General features: G+C 37.5%; 5 protein-coding genes and 1 long non-coding RNA gene across 8 annotated transcripts; 2 read left to right on the forward strand and 4 right to left on the reverse strand.

Annotated features, from left to right (window-relative positions):
* Positions 1–775: 775 nt before the first annotated feature.
* On the reverse strand, positions 776–1,497 carry LOC117792109 (UDP-N-acetylglucosamine transferase subunit ALG13 homolog). Its single transcript, XM_034632095.1, has one exon. It carries the CDS (start codon positions 1,456–1,458, stop codon positions 943–945), a length of 516 nt encoding a protein of 171 aa, XP_034487986.1. The 5' UTR covers positions 1,459–1,497; the 3' UTR covers positions 776–942.
* A 759-nt stretch (positions 1,498–2,256) lies between these two features.
* LOC117790480 (aminopeptidase N) lies at positions 2,257–11,188 on the forward strand. Its single transcript, XM_034629936.1, has 8 exons — positions 2,257–2,703; positions 6,167–6,900; positions 6,960–7,115; positions 8,133–8,849; positions 8,914–9,577; positions 9,638–9,843; positions 10,260–10,568; positions 10,626–11,188. Exons 2-8 carry the CDS (start codon positions 6,170–6,172, stop codon positions 10,855–10,857), a joined length of 3,015 nt encoding a protein of 1,004 aa, XP_034485827.1. The 5' UTR covers positions 2,257–2,703; positions 6,167–6,169; the 3' UTR covers positions 10,858–11,188.
* On the reverse strand, positions 10,948–12,367 carry LOC117790482 (UDP-xylose and UDP-N-acetylglucosamine transporter). 2 transcript variants are annotated; one of them, XM_034629937.1, is made up of 2 exons: positions 12,274–12,367; positions 10,948–12,209 (listed from the first exon to the last, which is right to left on the reverse strand). In XM_034629937.1, exon 2 carries the CDS (start codon positions 12,187–12,189, stop codon positions 11,209–11,211), a length of 981 nt encoding a protein of 326 aa, XP_034485828.1. In that variant the 5' UTR covers positions 12,190–12,209; positions 12,274–12,367; the 3' UTR covers positions 10,948–11,208. The 2 variants fall into 2 exon arrangements, with proteins under 2 accessions (XP_034485828.1, XP_034485829.1); XM_034629938.1 differs by lacking the exon at positions 12,274–12,367 and having other exon boundaries at positions 10,948–11,767; positions 11,833–11,972.
* Positions 12,368–12,956: 589 nt separating this feature from the next.
* Positions 12,957–14,641, reverse strand: LOC117789471. The gene has a single exon (XM_034628502.1). It carries the CDS (start codon positions 14,639–14,641, stop codon positions 13,007–13,009), a length of 1,635 nt encoding a protein of 544 aa, XP_034484393.1. The 3' UTR covers positions 12,957–13,006.
* Positions 14,642–15,106: 465 nt separating this feature from the next.
* On the forward strand, positions 15,107–16,549 carry LOC117790705 (mitochondrial 2-oxodicarboxylate carrier-like). Its single transcript, XM_034630239.1, has one exon. The coding sequence runs from the start codon at positions 15,351–15,353 to the stop codon at positions 16,275–16,277; it is 927 nt and encodes a 308-aa protein (XP_034486130.1). The 5' UTR covers positions 15,107–15,350; the 3' UTR covers positions 16,278–16,549.
* A 2,014-nt stretch (positions 16,550–18,563) lies between these two features.
* LOC117790588 lies at positions 18,564–20,932 on the reverse strand. Of its 2 annotated transcripts, none has more exons than XR_004617990.1 (4): positions 20,915–20,932; positions 20,521–20,624; positions 18,935–19,129; positions 18,564–18,870 (listed from the first exon to the last, which is right to left on the reverse strand). It is a non-coding gene; the product is annotated as an uncharacterized LOC117790588 (long non-coding RNA). The 2 variants fall into 2 exon arrangements; XR_004617991.1 differs by lacking the exon at positions 20,915–20,932 and adding an exon at positions 20,788–20,804.
* Positions 20,933–21,669: the final 737 nt, after the last annotated feature.

The raw sequence follows: 21,669 nt of genomic DNA on the forward strand, positions 1-21,669 counted from the left end.
GTGCTGCTGCGTCCTTCTAAAAAATTTTGTTAACTAAATGTGATCAGTTATTAGATTCTGTTGGCGTTTTGAACATATGTCTGTAAGCATGTCTGAGCGTGGTAATGGAAAGAAAAGTATTTTTTATTTTTTTATTTTTATTTTTTTTTTCAAAATGTTTAATTAATTATTTTGTGCAAATCCATGGTATTTTAACATTGCATCTTTATATTTAATTAATTGCAACAAGCTTTTCAAATTAGCCGTTTGCTTAAAATTATATTTTTGGTCTGCTGCTTAAAATTTCACTCTCACTTATTCGCCGACTACTCACACATGTAAACTTAACACTCTCAAGCTAACTAAAGCTGTTTGTCCTCTCATTTCGATTTCGATCTATACGTTGAGTGCGATTATGTTGGCTCTCTTGCTGTCGCTTTTTCAGTCTGTTCTCATCACTTAGACGCAGCGGTTGTGTTGTATCCCTTTCGCAGCTGCCGGCGCTAGCCACTTTTTAAATTGCAGTTTATGCACTATTTGTGTAAATATTTCTTTTGCTTTTCAGGGTGGAATTCCAGAGCAAGTTCTATTTGGGACAAGGTTACGCCTTTCAGCCGTTCTCCTTTGATAGCATCATTGAAAATGGTGGTGCTTCCTCCGGCGATGCCGATTAGACAGTTGACAGGAGTTAAAAAGCAACCAAAGCATGTCAAGAGTCTCATCGCTTATGCAGATCTATATTATAAAACTATATAAAAACATATATACCAATTGTAATGAATTTAAATATGCTTAGTAATTGTTCTATAAATGTTTAATAATCATGAATTTATGTATCGTATAGCCAGCCGCATCATATTGCCTAATCTTCTTATTATGTAATCGTTCATCGTGTTTAATCAGAAATAAATATATACATAGCTTAAGCGCCCTCTCCAGGCGTCTGGGCTAAAACCAACTTGGCTAATGTCTCATCAGTTCATTCAAGGCATCCACAAACTTTTGCATATTCTCTGTTGCTTTCTCGTAAGGCTGCAGTGCTCCAAAGTCCAGATTGACAAGACTGTCGGCCACCTGGTTCACCTTGCAATAATACAAATACTGCTCGGAGGCCAACTGACGTGCCAATTCAAGCTGGTGATTATCCATAAGATCATCGTTGACGACGATTAATCCAGGCTTGCCGTTGTTCAATATATCCATGCAAGTGCCGGCACCTGCGTGTCCAATGATCATGTCTGCTGCCCGAATATCCTCAGCATTTGGACGAAACTTGTACTGTTCCACCTCGATGATATGCTTCTTAGCGATAAGCTTCAGTTCCGCCTCATCTACCGGCGTCGAGTTTCCGTGCTGCAAAACAAGTTTCCGGCATTTGCGATCAGCTAATGCGCATAGAACCGGTTCTGATGTCATTACTTGGATGAGTGCATCGAATTTTGTGGTGCCAACTGTCACATAAACGACTTTAAAATTCATTTTATTTGCAGCTCAGCAAAATAAAGGTAAATGCAAAACAGGGACGGCACAGCTGATTTACAAATATAGTAGAAGTGCTGCCAACTGGTTTTAATTAATGTTGCAATATTTCCAAACGATCGAAATGTATGAAAAGCTGCATCTTCTTTAAGTTACATTTGAAAGTAAGTTAAATTAAAAAAAACTTTTGTCAAATTAATGTTAAAAAAACTAACAAAACATTTAATTTGCGTGCCGTTGTAGATTTTTTTTTACGTGTATTGGGGACGACTCAAATAAATCGATAACAACGTAATGCAATATTTTAATTCCTATCGATTATCAAGACAATTACAATTTCAATGAGCCGTTACATTTTGCAGTGCTGCTGCGTCCTTCTAAAAAATTTTGTAACTAAATGTGATCAGTTTATTATTATTATTTATTAGATTCTGTTGGCGTTTTGAACATATGTCTGTGGGCATGTCTGAGCATGGTAATAAAAAGAAAAGTATTTTTAATTTTTTTATTTTGATTTTCTTTCAAAATGTTTAATTAATTATTTTGTGCAAATCCATGGTATTTTAACATTGCATCTTTATATTTAATTAATTGCAACAAGCTTTTCACATTAGCCGTTTGCCTAAAATTATATTTTTGTCTGCTGCTTTATATTTCACTCTCACTAATTCGCCGACTACTCACACATGTAAACTTAACACTCTCACGCTAACTAAAGCTGTTTGTCCTCTCATTTCGATTTCGATCTATACGTTGAGTGCGATTATGTTGGCTCTCTTGCTGTCGCACTTTCAGTCTGTTCTCATCACTTAGACGCAGCGGTTGTGTTGTATCCCTTTCGCAGCTGCCGGCGCTAGCCACTTTTTAAATTGCAGTTTATGCACTATTTGTGTATGAGCTCATAGCGTGGAGTGTACATATACTATATATATAGTGAATTAAGTTTCCTGGACGCGTTACTTTAATTCAATTATTAAACCGCGCTTGTGACAGTGAAAGTTTTGCCTTGACCGTCAGATATTCCTACATACATACATACATCTATGCAAATTTCCGCTTGTAATTGTATTAGTGACCACTGAGTGCCGCTGGATTGTGGGTGCGTGCGTGTGTTTGTGGGTGCGTGTGTGTTTACTGCCATATGCGAATGCGGTTGCGACGTTAAAACATAATACAAACTGCATAACAGTAAAGGTGTAGAAAGAACAGAGGAAAGAGTTGGAGGAAAAAGCCACAGGTTGCCAGGTAAACCAAATACAAAATTCACTTATAATCCCTTCGATTGGAATTTAATTTTAAGTGGATTTGCTTCCCTTGCTCCAGCGCAAATCCAGATGTGCTCCATATTTCTGATTGCTTTGCTGGAAAATTGGAGCCGGTCGTTGCTTTTAAACATAAATATATATCTATTTAAATTCATAAGCAAGGGCGTAGACAAGAGGGGATCGCTCCTACATTTATAACTTTACATTATTTACATTTATTCACAATTTTATATAAACAACCGGTTTCATTTTTCGGACAGATTTTCGGAGTCACAAAAATAAGTTAATTTTGAAATTTTGGCAATACTATTAAATATAAATGAGTGCATTTAAATGTAGCATGCATTTTTATTTTTAAATCAAAATAAAGTTAAATTTAGGAATTTTCTAAGATATTTGTAAGAAAGAAGCATAGACTGTTAATCATGTCATTTATTTGTAATTATTTAATATATTTTTAAAATCATATATAAAAAGTATATCCGTCAACGCGCAAAAATGGCTACGCCTCTGTAAATGAATATAGATAGATATACATATATATTCATTGTATTATAAGCCGTGAACTTATCGACACTCCATTTAATTTCGTTTTTATTTCTGCACAATTAAAATGTTGTTTATTTTGTATACAGTTTCCCCCTATTTGTGTGTTTGGTTGTGGATGCTTTTGCGCACATCTTCAACATTATTCAGCATCATCTTTGCATCTGTTAAAGATAAACACAAATAATTTTCTGTATACCCGGCATGTCAGTTATTCTCGACACCTTAAATGTATTCAACCACCCACCATACCCGTTGCTTCATTATACTGTGAAAACTTACTAAAGTCAGCTGTCTAATAAGATGATCGTTTCAGTAAACAAAAAATATATTAATTAAAATACTTTTTTATTTATACTCATATTTTTCCGACTAGTTTATAACCAATTTTGATGAATTTATTAGTTTTTTGTTATATCGTACATGAGAGTATACAAAAAAAGTTAAACAAGCTAATTTTTTTTTACTTCAAAAGAAAATTTATACTTCCACATTGGGCTAAATTTTTCTCAAAAATAAGCTAAATATATTTATTAGTATCTGAGCTCGACCAAGAGAACGTGTTCCATCCGGCCAACAAATCTTTGTTCACTGTACTTAAATGCCAACAAATGTACTCATAATTTGTGATATGCTCACGCAGGATTAATAAACATTTTTTTTTATACAAAAATTTCCTTAATTAACTGAGCGTTCTTTATTATTATGGCCATTCATGGAATGAATTCATTAAATATTTATATATAAAAAAAAAATGGCGAAAAGTCTATTTAACTTTGGCCTGAAATTTAATTAGAGCACAAGTGCAAATTGGTAAGACCAAACCGAGATCACTTCTTCATTTGTAGCGTGCCAACGGTGATGTGGAGGGAGAGGGGGATAGAGGGGAAATACAAGCACATGGCATATAAACATTAACATCATTATTATCATAATCTGTCATCGTGTAATAAAATTACTTTTTACAGTCTGTCTGAAAACGCGTGCGAATGGAAAACAGATTCAAAGCAAACGCCGCGGGGTGGACAAACGATTCAATTTCTTTTTTCATCCGTTGTAATCAAGTGGACTAACAAACAAACATAAACTCACATGTATGTAAACACACATATGTGTATATACAGAGTTAAAAGCGACGAGTCTGCAATTCATGTCCTTGTATTAATTATAATAATACAAAGACGCGTCATCATCATAATCATCTTAATTATACTCGCCATCATCATCTACTATGTCATCATCATCGTCTTGTTTACGCATGTGATCAATAAAAATAATTCTATAAATTGGACCCTCGCCATGGGACCACTGACCACTGACCCCCTATCACCTAACACCCAGCCACCCACCGCTAACCCCTTAGGGCCAAGACATTGCCATCGAAAGACACAGCAAGAAAAGAGGGCGTCGTCACATATCATTTTAGTTTTAAATGAAGGTCACGGGGTCAACGTAGCTGCCACAGTCGCCGTCTTTTAATTGTTGCAATTTGCCACAGCCAACAGATCAAATTAATGTCATAACTCAACTCAATTAACCGGGACATTCGGGGACACTTAAATGCCACATATTTTTCTGTATTTGCATATGCAACACAAAGAAATGCGTTTTTCAGGCGTGCTCGACTACCAGATACTCTGTGTTCCGACAGTAAATATTACGATTTTATGTATAGAAAATTTTCTGAATTGACTTAAGAATAAAATACACTTTTAAAATTTTAATTAATGTCAATTTTAACAAATATTTTTAAAAATTTAAATTTTGATAAAATTTTAGTAAAAATTGGCGTCAGCAATGAATTAATTGGGATTTTCAATTTATAGAGCTTTTACTGTATTAAGTTTAATTTCTGATCCCATGAGTTGCTAATTGAAAAATAAATCTAATAATTCACATACTGCAATTAATTTAATCTCTTATAATACAGAAGGTTATCATGACTTATTATATATATAATTAATGAGGTCTTATATAATATTAATAGTACTAGAACTGAGGTTGACAGTTTGATAAGGATTAACGCAAGTCTGGCTATAATAAGATGTGGTCAGATTCTCGTATGGGTATTGCCTATATGAATTGGACATAACAAGTTGAAGATGGTTTAACCAGATGCTAATATCTCACAACTTTATGAATTTCCTACTGATAATTAGCATATAATTAATTGATATCGATTGTGCTTAGTTGAAAATGTATGAGTGAACAGGGGTTTCCCCGAATAGAAAATTGCCGTCTACCTATTTAATTCGTAGTACTAGTGTTACTTGATATTGGGTATTCTCATGTATACCAGTTTCTCCATTGAAAATTACAGTCTGTTTTATTGCCATGACTAAGATCATAGTAAAAACTTGCAGTTATTTAATAAATAATAATTAGACAACACACATAACTCTGTCAAACCCATAACATAGAAATTTAAACAGATTTTTTCTGTTACACTGAGCGAAAAACAAGGAATTTTTTGTTTTGTTATTATTTTGTATAAAAACTTATTACCGGTTAATTTTCAACTTGAAACAAGCTTAAATGCTGCTCAAGTATAGACTTTACAAAGGGAAGTTGTCTATGCAGTTTGATCATTTTAAAGTAAACTTAAATGAATCCTTTGTGCTGCACTTCGTCAAGGGGTTAATAACATAAATAGGTATTCAAAATGCATTGAGCTGTGTGGGGCATGCAACCCCTTTTAACCACAAAATGAGTGTAAGGGTTGTGGCAAGGAAACCACTTAAGTGGCAATCGCTGAGATTGCAACCTGCATTCGTATATCGAATTACAATGCACCACCACCACCTCCACCACAATTAAATGACACAATTTGCAGCGGAAGTGGAAACGGATGTGGTGGTTACTCCTTCGGAACTGATAGCTTTTCTTCCATTCTGCAGGATATGTCAACGAGAATGGTTGTCAAGGAAATGCCACTGCACGAGAATCTCAACATGGAAAATCGTCATGGCAATGCAGCCAGCAGCAATTCATCCAATCCACCGATAACCACATTCTCGAGAATGGGCAAACGCTTCTCCATATCCCTGACGACAGCGGTGCTCCTGGCATCCTTCTTCATTTGCACTCTGCTTGCAGTGGGATTCATTGTTTATAATTTCGCAACTTGTGCTCATTTGGAGCCCGAGTCCGGTGAGGAAATCGTCTGCACCAGCGTTCGTCTGCACAACTCAAAAACTTCGCATGGCACCGACGATGAACCCAAATACGTTCAAGATGTTCGTCTGCCCCGATCCATACAGCCGTTGAAGTATAACATCTCGTTGGTGCCTCAGATGGAGGGCAACTTTAGCTTCACGGGCACCGTTCAGATTCGAGTGCGTGTCCTGGAGGATTGCTACAATATCACCATGCACACCGAGGATCTCAACATAACACGGAATGATGTCGCAGTATATCGTGTTGTATCCAAGGACAAGGACGAATGGGAAACAAACAGTTTGAGGATCCATAAACAGTATCTCGTGGCAGCCAAACAGTTCTTCGTCATCCAGCTGTATGACAAGTTGCTACGAGGATCGGAGTACGTGGTGAACATACGCTTCACGGGCATCATCAAGGACTATTTGCAGGGCTTCTATCGCAGCTCCTACGAGGTGCTCAATGAGACCAGGTAAGGCTCAACTGATTGCTTGCTAACTACTCCAATTAATGATCCTTTGATTTATGCAGATGGGTCGCTTCCACACAGTTCCAGGCAACGGACGCACGACGCGCCTTTCCCTGCTTCGATGAGCCCGCTCTCAAGGCCAACTTTACACTACACATCGCCCGGCCACGTCACCTAACCACCATCTCCAATATGCCAATCCTCTCCAGCAATAATCAGTAAGTTGATTCCTTACAAATAGGTATTCAAATGTTTGGCAAAAAAATTATTTTAAGGAAATTAATAATATTTGAATGCAGGATGAATTAAGAGTCCAAACCATGTTCAAAATGACATTCCGTTGGAAAATCGGTTCAGTTTTGAAAAAGTTATGAAAGTTTGAAGTTAGTCAGACCGTGGATCTATCAACTTTACAAGTCAAAATTTTTGTCCAATTTGACTTGATATTTTACAAGAAAATGAAAGGTCTCAGAATTAAGTTTAAAGTGTTGTTTTATACTAATTACGATATAAGGAGTTGATTAAGTGTGAAAACTTAAGATTTAAAATTTTCAATTTTTTAAATTTCAAAGGGGGGACCCTTATCATCAAGGTCTAGATCTAGACGAAAATATTTTTTTTTTTTCAAAAGTAATTTAATTTGAATGCAGAATGAATTTGGAGGCCAAACCATGATCAAAATGATATTCCGCATGAAAATCGGTTTAATTTTGACAAAGTTATGAAAGTTTGAAGTTGGTCAATACCTTAACCTAGCAACTTTACAAGTCAAAATTTTTGTCCAATTTAACATGATTTTTTACAAGAAAATGAAAGGTCTCAGAATTAAGTTTAAAGTGTTGTTTTACACTAATTACGATATAAGGAGTTGATTAAAAGTGAAAACTTAAGATTTAAAATTTTTAATTTTCAAAATTTCAAAGGGGGGACCCTTATCATCAATGTCCAGATTTAGACGGAAATATTTTTTTTTACCAAATAAATTTTATTTGAATGCAGAATGAATTTGGAGGTCAAACCATGATCAAAATGATATTCCGCATAAAAATCGGTTAAATTTTGACAAAGTTATGCAAGTTTGAAGTTAGAATAGAGGGAAAATTTCTTTTAATTCTAAAATCTTCATAATTGATCTGCATGCAATCTTTTAGGGTATTGTCACCAATAATATAGTTTTTTAAAGGGCACCCAATAAGAATATTGTTTAATTAAGTATCCTTTTTTCATTATTACAGCGAATCCATACCGAACTATGTGTGGGATCACTTTGCAGAAACGTTGCCCATGTCCACCTACCTTTTGGCCTATGCCATATCCGACTTCACACACATCTCCTCGGGTAACTTCTCGGTTTGGGCTCGAGCCGATGCCATTCGATCAGCCGAGTATGCTTTGAGTGTTGGACCGAAGATACTCGATTTTCTGCAGAACTTCTTTGGGATAGCATTTCCTTTGCCCAAAATTGATATGATAGCTTTGCCGGAGTTCCAAGCGGGCGCCATGGAGAACTGGGGACTCATCACATTCCGGGAGACGGCGATGCTGTATGAAAAGGGCGTGTCAACCGCCAGCAACAAGCAGCGTGTGGCGTCTGTGGTGGGACATGAGTTGGCACATCAGTGGTTCGGGAATCTTGTCACTCCCAGCTGGTGGTCAGATATTTGGCTAAACGAAGGATTCGCCAGCTACATGGAATATCTCACAGCAAATGCTGTGGCACCCGAATGGAAACTGCTCGATGAGTTTGTGGTCAATGAGTTGCAGACTGTGTTCCAACTGGACGCACTGACAACGTCGCATAAAATCTCCCAGGAAGTTGGCAATCCACAGGAAATCTTTGAGTTATTTGATCGCATTTCGTATGCCAAGGGATCGACTGTGATACGCATGATGAGTCACTTTCTAACCGACATTGTCTTTCGTGGTGGACTCAGCAACTATTTGCGAGAAATGTAAGTAGAGTGGGATCTAAGAAATCAGAGAAATTTTAAATCTAATCTGTAATGTTCTTTTCAGGGCCTATAAATCCGCCACGCAGGATGATCTTTGGCGTTTCCTCACGGATGAGGCCAAGGCTTCGGGTTTACTCGATAGCAGCACCAGTGTCAAAGCCATCATGGACACCTGGACACTACAGACTGGCTTTCCGGTGGTTAAGATCTCACGTCATCCCAATTCAGATGCTGTGCGTTTGGAGCAGGTGCGCTTCGTCTATGGCAACAGAAGCAAGGCGGATGACCGCCTTCTCTGGTGGATACCCATCACATACACCACAGCAACGGAGTTGAACTTCCAGAATACACGACCTACAACTTGGATACCGCGTACCAAGACCTACGAGCTGGAGAATCGCAATCTCTCGACGGCCAAATGGTTTATTTTCAATATACAACAGACGGGTTATTATCGTGTCAATTACGATCTGGATAATTGGCGTGCAATTAATGCACATTTAATGGATCCCGTGAACTTTGCACAAATTGCACCTGCCAATCGTGCACAGCTTATTGATGATGTCTTGAATCTGGCTACTGGCTCCTACCTGTCCTACGACACAGCCATGAATCTAACCCGTTACCTCGCACACGAGACAAACCATGTTCCCTGGAAGGCGGCCATCACAAACTTTAACTTTATCGATTCCATGTTTGTCAAATCTGGTGACTACGATTTGCTCAAGGTACAGAAAACTCACATCTAAATATTAAGTCCTTTCAACTGACTGATTCTCCTCTCGCAGAACTATTTGCTGAAGCTGATGAGCCGTGTGTACGACGAGGTGTCTGGCAAGGATTCACAAAGCATTAATGAAAACATTCCGTTGCTGTTGAAGCGTGCTGAGATCCTTGGCATGGCCTGTCATCTTGGCCATCAGCAGTGCATCTCAGAGAGCACTAAGCAGTTCCAGAACTGGGTGCAAACTCCCAATCCCGATGCCTATAATCCGTGAGTTGAAATTAGATTCAAGTTTGGTCATTTAATGCGGATACTTTAATTTTAATTGCCAAATTTTAATCATTTTGGCAAAATATTAAAAAAAAAAAACTAAGAATATATTTAAAGAAACCAAATTAATTATAAAAAGAGAAGCATGATCTTAAAAAATTCAAATAAGAAAGGAGTGGCTTTATTTTTTCTGAGTCTTTTTATGGAATATTTCTGTAACTTAACCAAAAGTAAACTTTAGTAAAAAATAGAGTAAGATATAAAAATTTTATTATTATTCATTCATCTAGGATTCATCTATATAAGATTCATCTATTTTTTGGCTTCCAAATTTGTTATCCAATGATTATTTGCTAATTACAACTTTTATTGTCTTAAAAAAATCTTATCAATAACTTTCAACTACTTTGCGCCAGGATCAATCCTAACATGCGTGGCATTGTCTACTGCTCGGCCATACAGTACGGCACGGAGTTCGAATGGGACTTTGCCTTTGAGCGCTATTTGAAGACCAATATTCCAGCCGAGAAGGAGTTACTGCTGAGTGCTTTGGGTTGCTCCAAGGAACCTTGGCTGCTCTATCGTTATCTGCGTCGTGCCGTTGCCGGTCAGCACATAAGGAAACAGGATGTGTTCCGTGTATTTGCCGCTGTCTCCACCACGGTGGTGGGTCAGGAGATTACCTTTGATTATCTGCGCAGCAATTGGAAGGACATAAATGTCTAGTAGGTGGCCCGTTTATGTTAATGTTTTACTTGAAATTAATTGATATTCTCTTATAGCATGGGATCAAGTATTAGCAACATTCACACGATGCTCAAGTTTGCCACGAAGCGCATGAACTCCAAGTATCAATTGGCTGAGTTGGAGGAATTTGTACGTGATGCACACTGGGTGTACGATAGGCCCATTCAACAGATTGTGGAACAGGTTGATATTCGGGTTGATTGGATGAATCGCAACTACAAATCGATTGTCAATTGGCTGCAACGGGAGACAACCATCAATGCGTAAAGAGAAGGATTCCCTTATTCTTATTCATCCACGATGTGGCTTGACTGGCTTCGAGCTGCAGCAGTATTACATTTTGGGCATTGATTAATGCATTTAAGTGTACATTTTATTAGTATATGTATGTATCTGTATGTCGAGCGTCTCTTTAAGTCCATGAGCCAAAGAATCAACTGAATGGTCACAGAAGTCAGCAACTTGTGCTCTGTGCCAAGTTTTTACTATTTTATTTTTTACTTTTAACCATTTGTACTTTTATTTCGTAAATGTGTGTATGTATTGTACTTTGTACTTAAATGTAAATGGAATAATCATTCTTTGTTCATACTCGCTATAATTACATCTATGGAATGCTTAATCACTTTTAACTGCTTTTCTCTGCCATCGAAAGATGTCGGCAAACATCAAGGTGCCCACAAAGACGAGCACTGTACCCAGCCAATGATATAATGTAAAGGGATTATCAAAGTAAACTATTGAGAATACCAATGAGACAAATTTGCGTAGAGTCAATATCAATGTCACAGTCAGGGAACTGCACTCGGTGGTCAGATAGTAGACGGAGCTAATGCACAGATGTTGCATCAACACGTTGCCAATCAAATAGAATAGCAACAGTGGCACAGCCACGCCCCCGAGCAACTGTATTCGATAGGGATCACTTTCCAGTGCCAATGTCCAGTGTGTCCTGATGTTGTCGTGAAGAAACAGGAAGGCGGGCAACGGCAGGAGGTGGGTGTAGAAGAGAGCCTCTCGGGCGCATTTGCCATGTCGGCGGTAGAGGAGCTCCTGTGTGATGCCCATGTAGGAGGAGATGAAGAGTGCCAGCACCAGCAACAACACTCCCACTAGCCACCAAAACATATTCGCTGTCTTATCCGAATCCTGCCCATGATTATCATCCACATTCCGGCTAGAGAAATAGGTGCAGATGAATATGCCGAGGGTGATCATGATAACGGCTATGTACTGTCTAACCTGATACTGACGCTTGAGCACAATCGTGCCCAGGCACATGTTGGATATCAGACTGCCACCACGGATTATCATGTGCAGTGTCATCGGCACATTCAAGTGGAACACATAGTTGTTAATCACACTGGTCAGAAAGAACATTGCCACTAGCAGTCCATAATCTCTTAGTCTTATAATCCTTTTCGCCAATCCAAATTTGAATGTGAAAATGAATCCCTCCAGTGCAATGAACGCAAATTGTGCTGCCGTAATGAGATTACCAGCCCCGGGATCCAATTTAACCAGCGACTCTAGAAAAACAACGCCGCTGCAACATCCCAGAAAGACGCTGGCTGTGGCAAAATATGCTCTGGCATTCATTGCTCCGGCCACGCACTGGTCTGCGAATAAACAAAACTATTATAATTTCTTAAAGTTGGCTGTTACCTTTAAAACCAAGCCCACCTTTGGCCCCTATTCTCAGCTTTTTGGCCGAGAAGCCAAGCAAAACTTTCTATTTGCCCATGTCAACAAAAATAAAGGCAACAAGTGGTTATCGATATACCTTATGGCTAGTACGCTGTTCACAAGCAAAAGCTCGTACAGTGATTTTAACAAGGCAATTAAAAAGTTATTGCAGCAGTTTGTCTTTGAAAACAAAGTAAAAATCACTAAAAAGTGATTTTAAGTGAAGTTAGTTTAAGTTAAATACAACAAATAGTGCATATTAATAAGCAAAACGATATCGATTGGTCAAATTTTAAATTTTATCGATTATTACACCAAACAAGTCTTGAACACATGCACAAAAACTACGTTATACAGCACTAATGAGCGCGCAGTTTAAATTTGAATTTGAAATCCAATGATGGAAACAAGCAAACGCTTATGAAAGAAAGCTTTTAATAGAGTGGAACAAGGAGAAAGAAAGATCTAGATCGTTTTATTGCACTTTTAATCAAGTCATTGTTTTTGCATAGTATACATTTCATATATTTTCTTATAGTTGCTTATGGTTCTTAGAAAAAGTTAGATAATAAAATCACGGGGTTATCTATATGTTTGTAAGTAAAATAAAATTAGCTCGCAGTCAGTTCTGAAATATTTAGCACAAAAGTGAAACAAAAGACAATATATATTTTATTAGCGTTCGTGCTTTGTTGTTGAATTGGGACAATGATAACACTATAACTACTCTTTATATGGTTAGCCAGCGCCTTAGTCGAAACATAATTAGCTCACAGGCAAACAGGGTTAAGCTAATAAAGACGCCCACTGCGTAGGCGTATAGAACATCATGCAGGTCCTGGGTCCTCAATGAACGAATCTCATGCGGTACACTTAGATTACGCATTGTCAGACGACCCGCTTGCACCATGTAATTGAAACTCATAGTCGTCCAGTGGGCATATAGACCAGATTGTCCCAATTGCAGCATAAAGCGATCCAGCGTGGCCCGATGTGGCGAGTTCTCGGGAATAACCAGAGCGAAGGGCATAGTTTGATAATAGCAGAGATCCTTGGAGAAGTAAAACAATGGTCTGGTGCTATGAGCCTGTTGCTCCGCATAAAGCAACCACTTGGTGTAGGTGACGGTGTAGGCATACGAGGTGTTTAACGAGTTACGCATCGATATTAAATCGGAAATGCTATCGCTCAGCAGGAATGCAGCAGAGTACCTGGTTCTCATATCAAAGTCATAGCCACTGTACTCGCTGCGGAGTCCAAAGATGCGTACTTTGGATTTGAAGAGTGCGTCGAAGCTATCCACCTGGGACTTTGAAGGTGGCGCTGTAAACAGGGAGATTAAACGACCCTGAGCGTTGGATGTCAGTAGAACTGCTAGAATCAACCAGCCTATGCCCAAAAGACGACCATGACGCTGCCAACGTGTTTTCAGGAGTTCGTAGATTATCCAAAGTATAACCAAGTAAAAGATGGTGATGGCAGGCATTAACCAGGTGAAGGAATCCCTCACACCGATGAGCTTCTCCTTGGGCACCATCGTGCACCAGCTGCCCATGTGCACGGGATAAGCATACTCATGATATCTTTCCACATATCGTAGGGTTATAGGTTGAACACTCGCTGCAATGTCCACAACTTTATCCCGGGCTAAATCCAACACCTGAATGTGGCTCAGGGGTCTGCTCAGTTGAGGCACCGAAGTCAGTCGCAGATTGGCATTGTGTTTGCGAGAATATTCCACCAGCATGTTCCAAACGTAGCCAAAGAGTCGAGGATTGCCTTGATTATCATGGGAGAGTATTGTGTTGGGCTCCGAGAGATCCGGCTGTGTACGCAGCTGAAAACCCTTCAAGTCCAGTCCCTGCTCAGGATACAAGCTTAACAACTCTTGTCCAAATTTCTGACTCTTTAACTGGTAATTGGGATATGCATCGTAGCGAAATAATGTCTGTGTTTTTCCAAAATCCCCAAAGATCAGAGCCACATTCAGCATATGATTCTTTAGGCAAAACAAAAGCACACGATTGACCAGGCCCAAATCCTGATTGTTGGCCAATTCGATGAGTAGTTTTGTCTGTCGCATGTATTGCAACGAACTCGACACGATTCTCAACAAATCCTGACGATAAACTCCGGGCAGACAGGCAATGACGAGCAGCTCGGAATTGATGAAACTACTCAATTTCAAGGATATCTCCGAGCGCCACAACAGCCAAGGTATCGCATTTCCCGTCCATCTTAGCCAATTCTCCATTTGGCAACGTCCCTTGGCATCTTCTGGGCCAAAATACAGAATTGTGCTAAAGTTGTTCAATCGAAAAACAGCCGAAAGGAGCTCAGCGTAGATGATATGGCTATCGTTCATAACTAAGAACTAAAAACAACTCGATGCAAGCTGAGAACTAATTGTACTTACATTGAATATACCCTGTCTTTTCAACTTTTCAAAATGGAGTATATCATCCAGACAGTGTTTTTTTCTGTTTACAGGTATAATAAATAAAAAAATCTAAAAAGACTAATAAAAAATGAAAACTTAATAATAAAAATTTGTTATCTCCCTTGAAAAAGGTTGTTAATATTTAGTCAAAAAATTTCAGGAAAAGTCGCGCAAATCTCAAATTGTGGTTTCTTAATATATTACAATTGAATTTAATATTTTTGTATACATTATACGTTTTTTTTTTAAATTTTAAGACATTTTTTTGCAAATTACATAAAATATTCGGCGTGCGGAATATAATATATCTTTCTTGTTTTCTTTACTACAGTTTCTAGACTACGTGTATGTATTTACAAATTGAAATCGAAATCGGAACGAATTATTGGGCGATTAAGTGTGCACTGCCAAAAGCTTCGCATTAACAAATTGTAATGTTTCAATCTCTAAAATTGCCCTAGATTCATAGAAATAGATATGCAGACATAGATACACGGCAAACAAAAATACTTCCATATGCAAATACGTATACATATGGAAGTTTAGATATATATGCGTGTATCTAGATGCATATGTGTACAGATTTGCATGACCATTAAAATAAGTTTTGGCAGAAAAAGTACAATTGGAAAACATGAGCAATAATCACGATATACCACCGGCGAAACAGGCCGTCTTCCAGGTGATATCTGGTGGATCCGCCGGATTTCTCGAGGTGTGCATCATGCAGCCCCTGGACGTGGTCAAGACACGCATTCAGATCCAAAGTAATGCGGGCAAAGTCAATGCAGAGGAAACTTATACTGGCGTTTTCGATTGCTTCGCTAAGATGTACCGGCAGGAGGGAATCGCATCATATTGGAAGGGTCTAATGCCGCCAATTCTGGCCGAAACACCCAAGCGAGCAATTAAGTTTATGGTATTCGAGCAGGTGAAGCCATTACTTCAGTTCGGTTCCCCATCACCGACCCCGCTGACATTCGCCCTTGCGGGATTTACGGCAGGCGTTCTGGAAGGCATTGTGGTGAATCCATTTGAGGTTGTGAAGGTGGCACAGCAGTCAAACCGCCAAAGTAAAATGGTAAGCACCTTCGAGGTGGCCCGGCAGATTGTAAGACGCGATGGCTTCGGGCTGAGGGGTCTCAACAAAGGCCTGACGGCAACAATGGGCCGCAGCGGAGCGTTCAATACGATCTACTTTGGATTCTACCACAGCGTAAAGAAGCTAGTGCCCGAATCGGAGAATAGCACCTGGGAGTTCTTGCGGAAGGTGTCCATTGGCTTTTTGGCCGGCACTCTTGCCTGTTTGTTTAATATACCATTCGATGTGGCCAAGTCCCGCATCCAGGGACCACAGCCAGTGCCCAACGAGATCAAGTATTTTGGAACGGTCAACACAATGCTCACCGTATATCGCGAGGAAGGATTCCGGGCTCTCTATAAGGGTCTGGTACCCAAGATAATGCGTCTCGGTCCCGGCGGCGCCATTATGCTGCTTGTCTTTGACTACGTCTACGGATATTTACTGCGGCGTCATTCACAGTATCCTTCTCCAGCTTAATACTCCAAAATTGTCCGTCCTTAAAATTTATTCAAGTACAGGCTAAATTCAATGTTTTAACAAAATCTTGAGAGTAAACAGGATATAGACTTAGCAAATATATATCTTGAATTTATATAATAAACTGACCTTGCATCTATTGGAAAACAGCACCATCACATTTAGGCTAGGCACATTTCATCCAGATTAACCAAATTTAATGATTGTCTCACAAACAACAGATGTTAAAAATAAATATGTTAAATAAAAAATTGTTAAACTTGTTGTCCCTATTTATTGAGGTATCTGCTAGTCGTTCACTCTGACCTAGAACATTTATATTTTTGTGTTAATTATGAAACTTTCACGCTAAACTTTACCAAGGGTTCCAGTTCAATATTGACATAAGTCACAAATACAAATTATGATTTTTCCAGTTGCGATATGGGCAATTTAACGTCAGTTTATTCAAGTGCGCAGTAGAGTTTTTACCAATTCAACTGAATTTTATCAGATAAAACTGTATTAATTGAACCGAGGAACAATGCGAAAATCGTTACGTTAGTTAACTGTGTGAAACGAATTAGAATGAGAATCAATCTTTTGAAAACGCATTTGTATTAGTCTATAATATCAAATTATAGAGAATGACATGTCGCTAAGAATGCTAAGATAGTTGACGGTTAGATTTAGAAAACTGAATTGGTAAATATGAATTCGTATCACTCAAGACATTTCCATATATTGCTTATTAACTGGGTTCAACGTATTTATTTGGTTATCCATTTTGAACAAATGTACGTACAAATCTAATTAGCTACCGAGGTTCTAAGTCAGATACTATATTATTTGCTGCGTAAATTTCTTCGAAAGTTAACTTTTAACACTTTAGATGCTAAATTAAAAGCCAGTTTCAAATGCGTTAAAATGCTGAAAAAAATTTGTGCTTGCATTCCAAATCTGTGTACGAAATGCCAGAAAATTCTCAACCAATAAAATCGATAAAATAAAAACGATTCGGAGCCATCGACTCGTTCAACTTCTACCAGGCGCACATAAATTGTTAGCAATGCTTCAAATCAATAGCAAAAATGCCGATTGCTGCCAATCGCCCCACAATTTCCAATTGGAGCCAAAGAGCCAAGAGACAGTAGCTAACGCAGCGCTTACAGAGTTACACACTTACACAAACTGTGTGTACACACCCACATACATACATATGTACATATATCTGTGTGTAAAGGTACGCAATGTTTCGACCCCTCGATTTAAACAACGAACAAAGAATCAACTGTGAATGGGGAAAGCACTCACGCACACACACACTAATGCGCAGACTTTGGCAGACAATGTTAATGTTAACATACAGAATGTTAAGGGAAATGTTAAACAGTATCGAACTGCAGTAAATCACAAATTGATAGAAATTTTTTTGGTAATGCTTTATCTATTATATTTAATAGAAATAATAGAATATTTGGGCAACCACACATTAAATACCCTTAAAATTGTTTCTGTATTAAAATTAAAACACATTTTATTGAAACAGATTATAGAAGACTTGTAAGACTTTCATTTGCTTATCTTATAGTTAAGCAATCTTCTAATTTCATTTGGTTTAGCAAACAAAAGTAATGCACCCTGTTGTTGATGCTGATAAATCTTGATGCAGGGTATTAAAATCTCTCACATGTTCGCGTTTGCGCTGACTGAGTTCGTGCTCTCCCTCGCCCTCTCTCTCACTGTCTGTCCCGCTCTCTCTCTAATACGTCGCTACACCTTGCAAACACACATTTCTATGTACCACTGTATATGTATATGTGTATCTGGTTGTGTATGCTTTCAACGTGTGCGAGTGTGTGATTGTTGTTCTCTCGCTGCTCATCTAACCTTCTTGTGTTCTAAAAGAGCATTTGCCTGCTTTTCAGTCTGTGCGCCTGGTAGCATATTCACATGTTTTCTAATCGTGCTTAGATGGCGTTAGATTCCGTTTGATGCCATGACGCGACGAGAGAGCAGAAAGTTTACTTAGAACAATAACAACAACAGTGTTTGTATACGTTATGCCCATTGACAGAGTCAGTAGGGTATGATAGATTCGAGTGAATTTATTGAAGGGTCAGAAAGAGGAATTTTTATCAATATGACATTAATTCATTTTTGTATACCTTAGACAGATAAAGTTTGCCAAACCTCGAGTCAGCTTGCTCGCAGATTGAAGTACAATAATTAAGGGCATATTGACACAGGGTATTTTCTAATAGACTAACAACGACTAAATCACTCTAATATCAAAAGCCAACATTATTTCAAATTTTCAGAGTTCACATTTATATTTGTATATTGTTTTGAACTGGAATACATTATTGTAGAGATTCAGAAGAACATTTTATAAAATATGCAACTCACACATAAACATTTATAAAAAATTATCTTATATTTGTACAGAAGACTTAAAATGCAATAAATTTATACTTCTTGTATGTTTCATTTTTTGTGGGTTTGCTGAAAATGCAGTTGTGGAGGTCAACTTGGAGGACCTTTGGAAAGGCAACAGACACGATGCACATACATAAGCTAATTTGATGAAGGCTTCTGTGGAGATTATGCAGGACTGAAAGAAGGATAAGTATTTGATATTAGTAGCTCTTTAATCATATTTTATTTGTATAGCTCACTTGTTTTATCGATTGCGTATAGCATTATGAACATTATCAATTGCCTTTTTAACTCCATCCTGCAGATCCCTGCTAACACTATCATTATCCGTTTTGTGGTAGTAACTGAAGTAAACCACAATTCCAATAATTACAAAAATCACAAAAAAGGCGCTGATTATGGATACGAGCATGCTTAGTGCGCAGTTGAAGCAGCTGAAATAAAGATGATTGAATTTGTAATATTAATTTTAAAGAAAATCCAACAAATTTATCTATATAGTATGTAAAGTAATTGTTTTGACAAAGAAAATAATTCATAAATTTTGTTTTTCTTAAATTCTAACATTTGTTTAAGGAACATGAAACTATTATAAACTGCGATCAAACAAACTAATAGTAAAAGCGCTGTTGATTAATTTTTTACCTTTAGATTTCATAAAAAATAAGTGTAGCATAGGAAAATTCTGGTTATTGACTACCACATATGTATATTTTAATTATGTTTCCCTGTTTTTCTTAAGAGTTATGGGTTAATTAAAAGCAATGATCAAACAATTAAGTTATGCATATTCGTTAAAACGCAGTTAGTTAATTTTGAGTTAGCCCGGATCATGCCACTAACTGTTTAACTCTGCATAGTTCAGTTTCACTTTCAACCCTTGTTTAGTTATTGCATTTACTGCTTATGATTATAAAAATGACAAAATGACGATTGGCGCCCAACTGGCGGCTAACTGTCCTCGATTGTCCTGGGGGAAGGATAAACAAAGTTGAGTCGTCTCGCCCGAGTGGAGCCGGGACTTGCTGGAGGCATCCAAATACGCACTTCAATTACAATACATACACATGTATTAAGAACAAGAATGAGTGCTAACTACGTTATACCCTGCAAACTGGTTTAAAATACAAAATTGCCACGAAACTACAGATATTAGAATCTATGACACTGACTTAAGTAACTATAGTTTATTTACTTTCAGGTCAATAGCGCCAGAAAGATAGAGTTTATTATCTTGATTTGTCCTTTTGGCTATTATACAAGTTAGTTAGTTACTTAAACTACTACATATCATTTACATTTAAGGGTGTAAGTATGTATGCTCTATGAACAAATAAGGGTGTTCTACCCTAGAGTAAGCTGATAATGCGTAGCATGAAAGAATGCTAATACATTTGTGTCATGGTATGTGTGTACACTGTACATTTAATATGATGTTGTCATGAAACCCCCATGTTCCCAAATATGTATCATGTATGTACATATATGTACATACATATTTATTTGCTTAGAAATATGAAAAACCACAGTAAGCACAGTATGCACATACTTGTTTATACAATTAAGTATATGTAAAGATAAGCAGAGTGATCTTTATAAATGTTAGCAACAATTGCGCTAAGATACACTTATATTTGTAATGTATTTGGCCATTTGTAAGCAAATAAATACGTAAGCTGCTTCCGGTTTTAATATTAAACAATTCCGGCTGTATTACCTGACTTGCTTTTCACCGATTTGTTACCTGTCTCTCTACATGCATACACAATTGAACATACGAATAAGTACATACTGAAAATAACTAAATTAATTAAATTAAACTTACCAGCACGCTACGTTACCGGCTAGACACTTGCACATTTTACGTGTTTATTAGAACGTTTGTCGAAATACAATTAAATAAACTGCTGCCTGTGGTACTTTGCTTAGCTGTAAAATAAAGTATTTATATTATTAAACTTCTTGTCGACTTCTGTGCACTTAGTCCGCATTTAAACGCTGTTTGTAGGAAAGAGAATAAGTTGAAAAGGCAGGCAGAGCAATTACAAATTCATGATCAGCTGCGCTCTAAATTATCTTTTGTTATATTTACATTTGCCTTCTTTTTACATATGTATATAATGTAATTTTATATATATGTATATCTTTACAGATCTTTAAATACAAAATAATATTTTTACACCGTATAAATGCGGACCGCGCTACAAAACACAACATACCACGCCTGAAGATGTGGAGAAACTGAAAACGAAAACGAAAACTGACTGGCAGCTGCTCGGCGGCAAACTGTGCTCTGTGAGACAGAGCAGAAACGGAGGTCAGTAAACAAATATGAGCATATGTACAGTGGTGCACAATTGAATGTTAACGTGGGAATTCAAGTAACTACTCTTCAACAAGCTTTTTTAACTGAACAAAAAAACATGCACGGGGTATTAAACCCAGTTATTGTTCAAACTGGGTTCTTAAATGTTCATATATGTGACGCTAAATAGAGAGTCAAGGACCTCATAATATTGAAACAGTGGAAAATAATATACTCAGTATCTTAAGTAAGATTAATAATAATGTTAGGCATTGAATAAATAAGTTCGTTGGCTTAAGAAATCAAATTCAAATAGAGAAAAGAAAATAATATTATTTATTTTTAATTTAACCAAAACCACTTGTTCTACAAATTACTTTTTTTACGATCTGAGTCACTGTAAGTATATTTAGTTGGCGTGAGTATATGTAAGTGAAATGGATTACGAGAATAATAGCTGGCGATCAATTGAGAGAGGAAGTCAGAGAGAATGAATTAAATATGGCGCTTATAGAGAGAACAGGGTATAAAAAGTGAGAGAAAGATGAAAAGCAAGAGAGTTAGAGAAAAGGTAGGCAAACTCACCTTGTTGCAAAAGGTAAAAAAACCCGATCGTTTGCCGATCACCTGCATCTTTGTTGCAAAGCCTTTTGCCAATAATGTTATCAA

This window comes from Drosophila innubila, assembly GCF_004354385.1.
Source record: "Drosophila innubila isolate TH190305 chromosome 3R unlocalized genomic scaffold, UK_Dinn_1.0 2_E_3R, whole genome shotgun sequence".
NCBI classification, from domain to species: Eukaryota; Metazoa; Arthropoda; class Insecta; order Diptera; family Drosophilidae; genus Drosophila; species Drosophila innubila.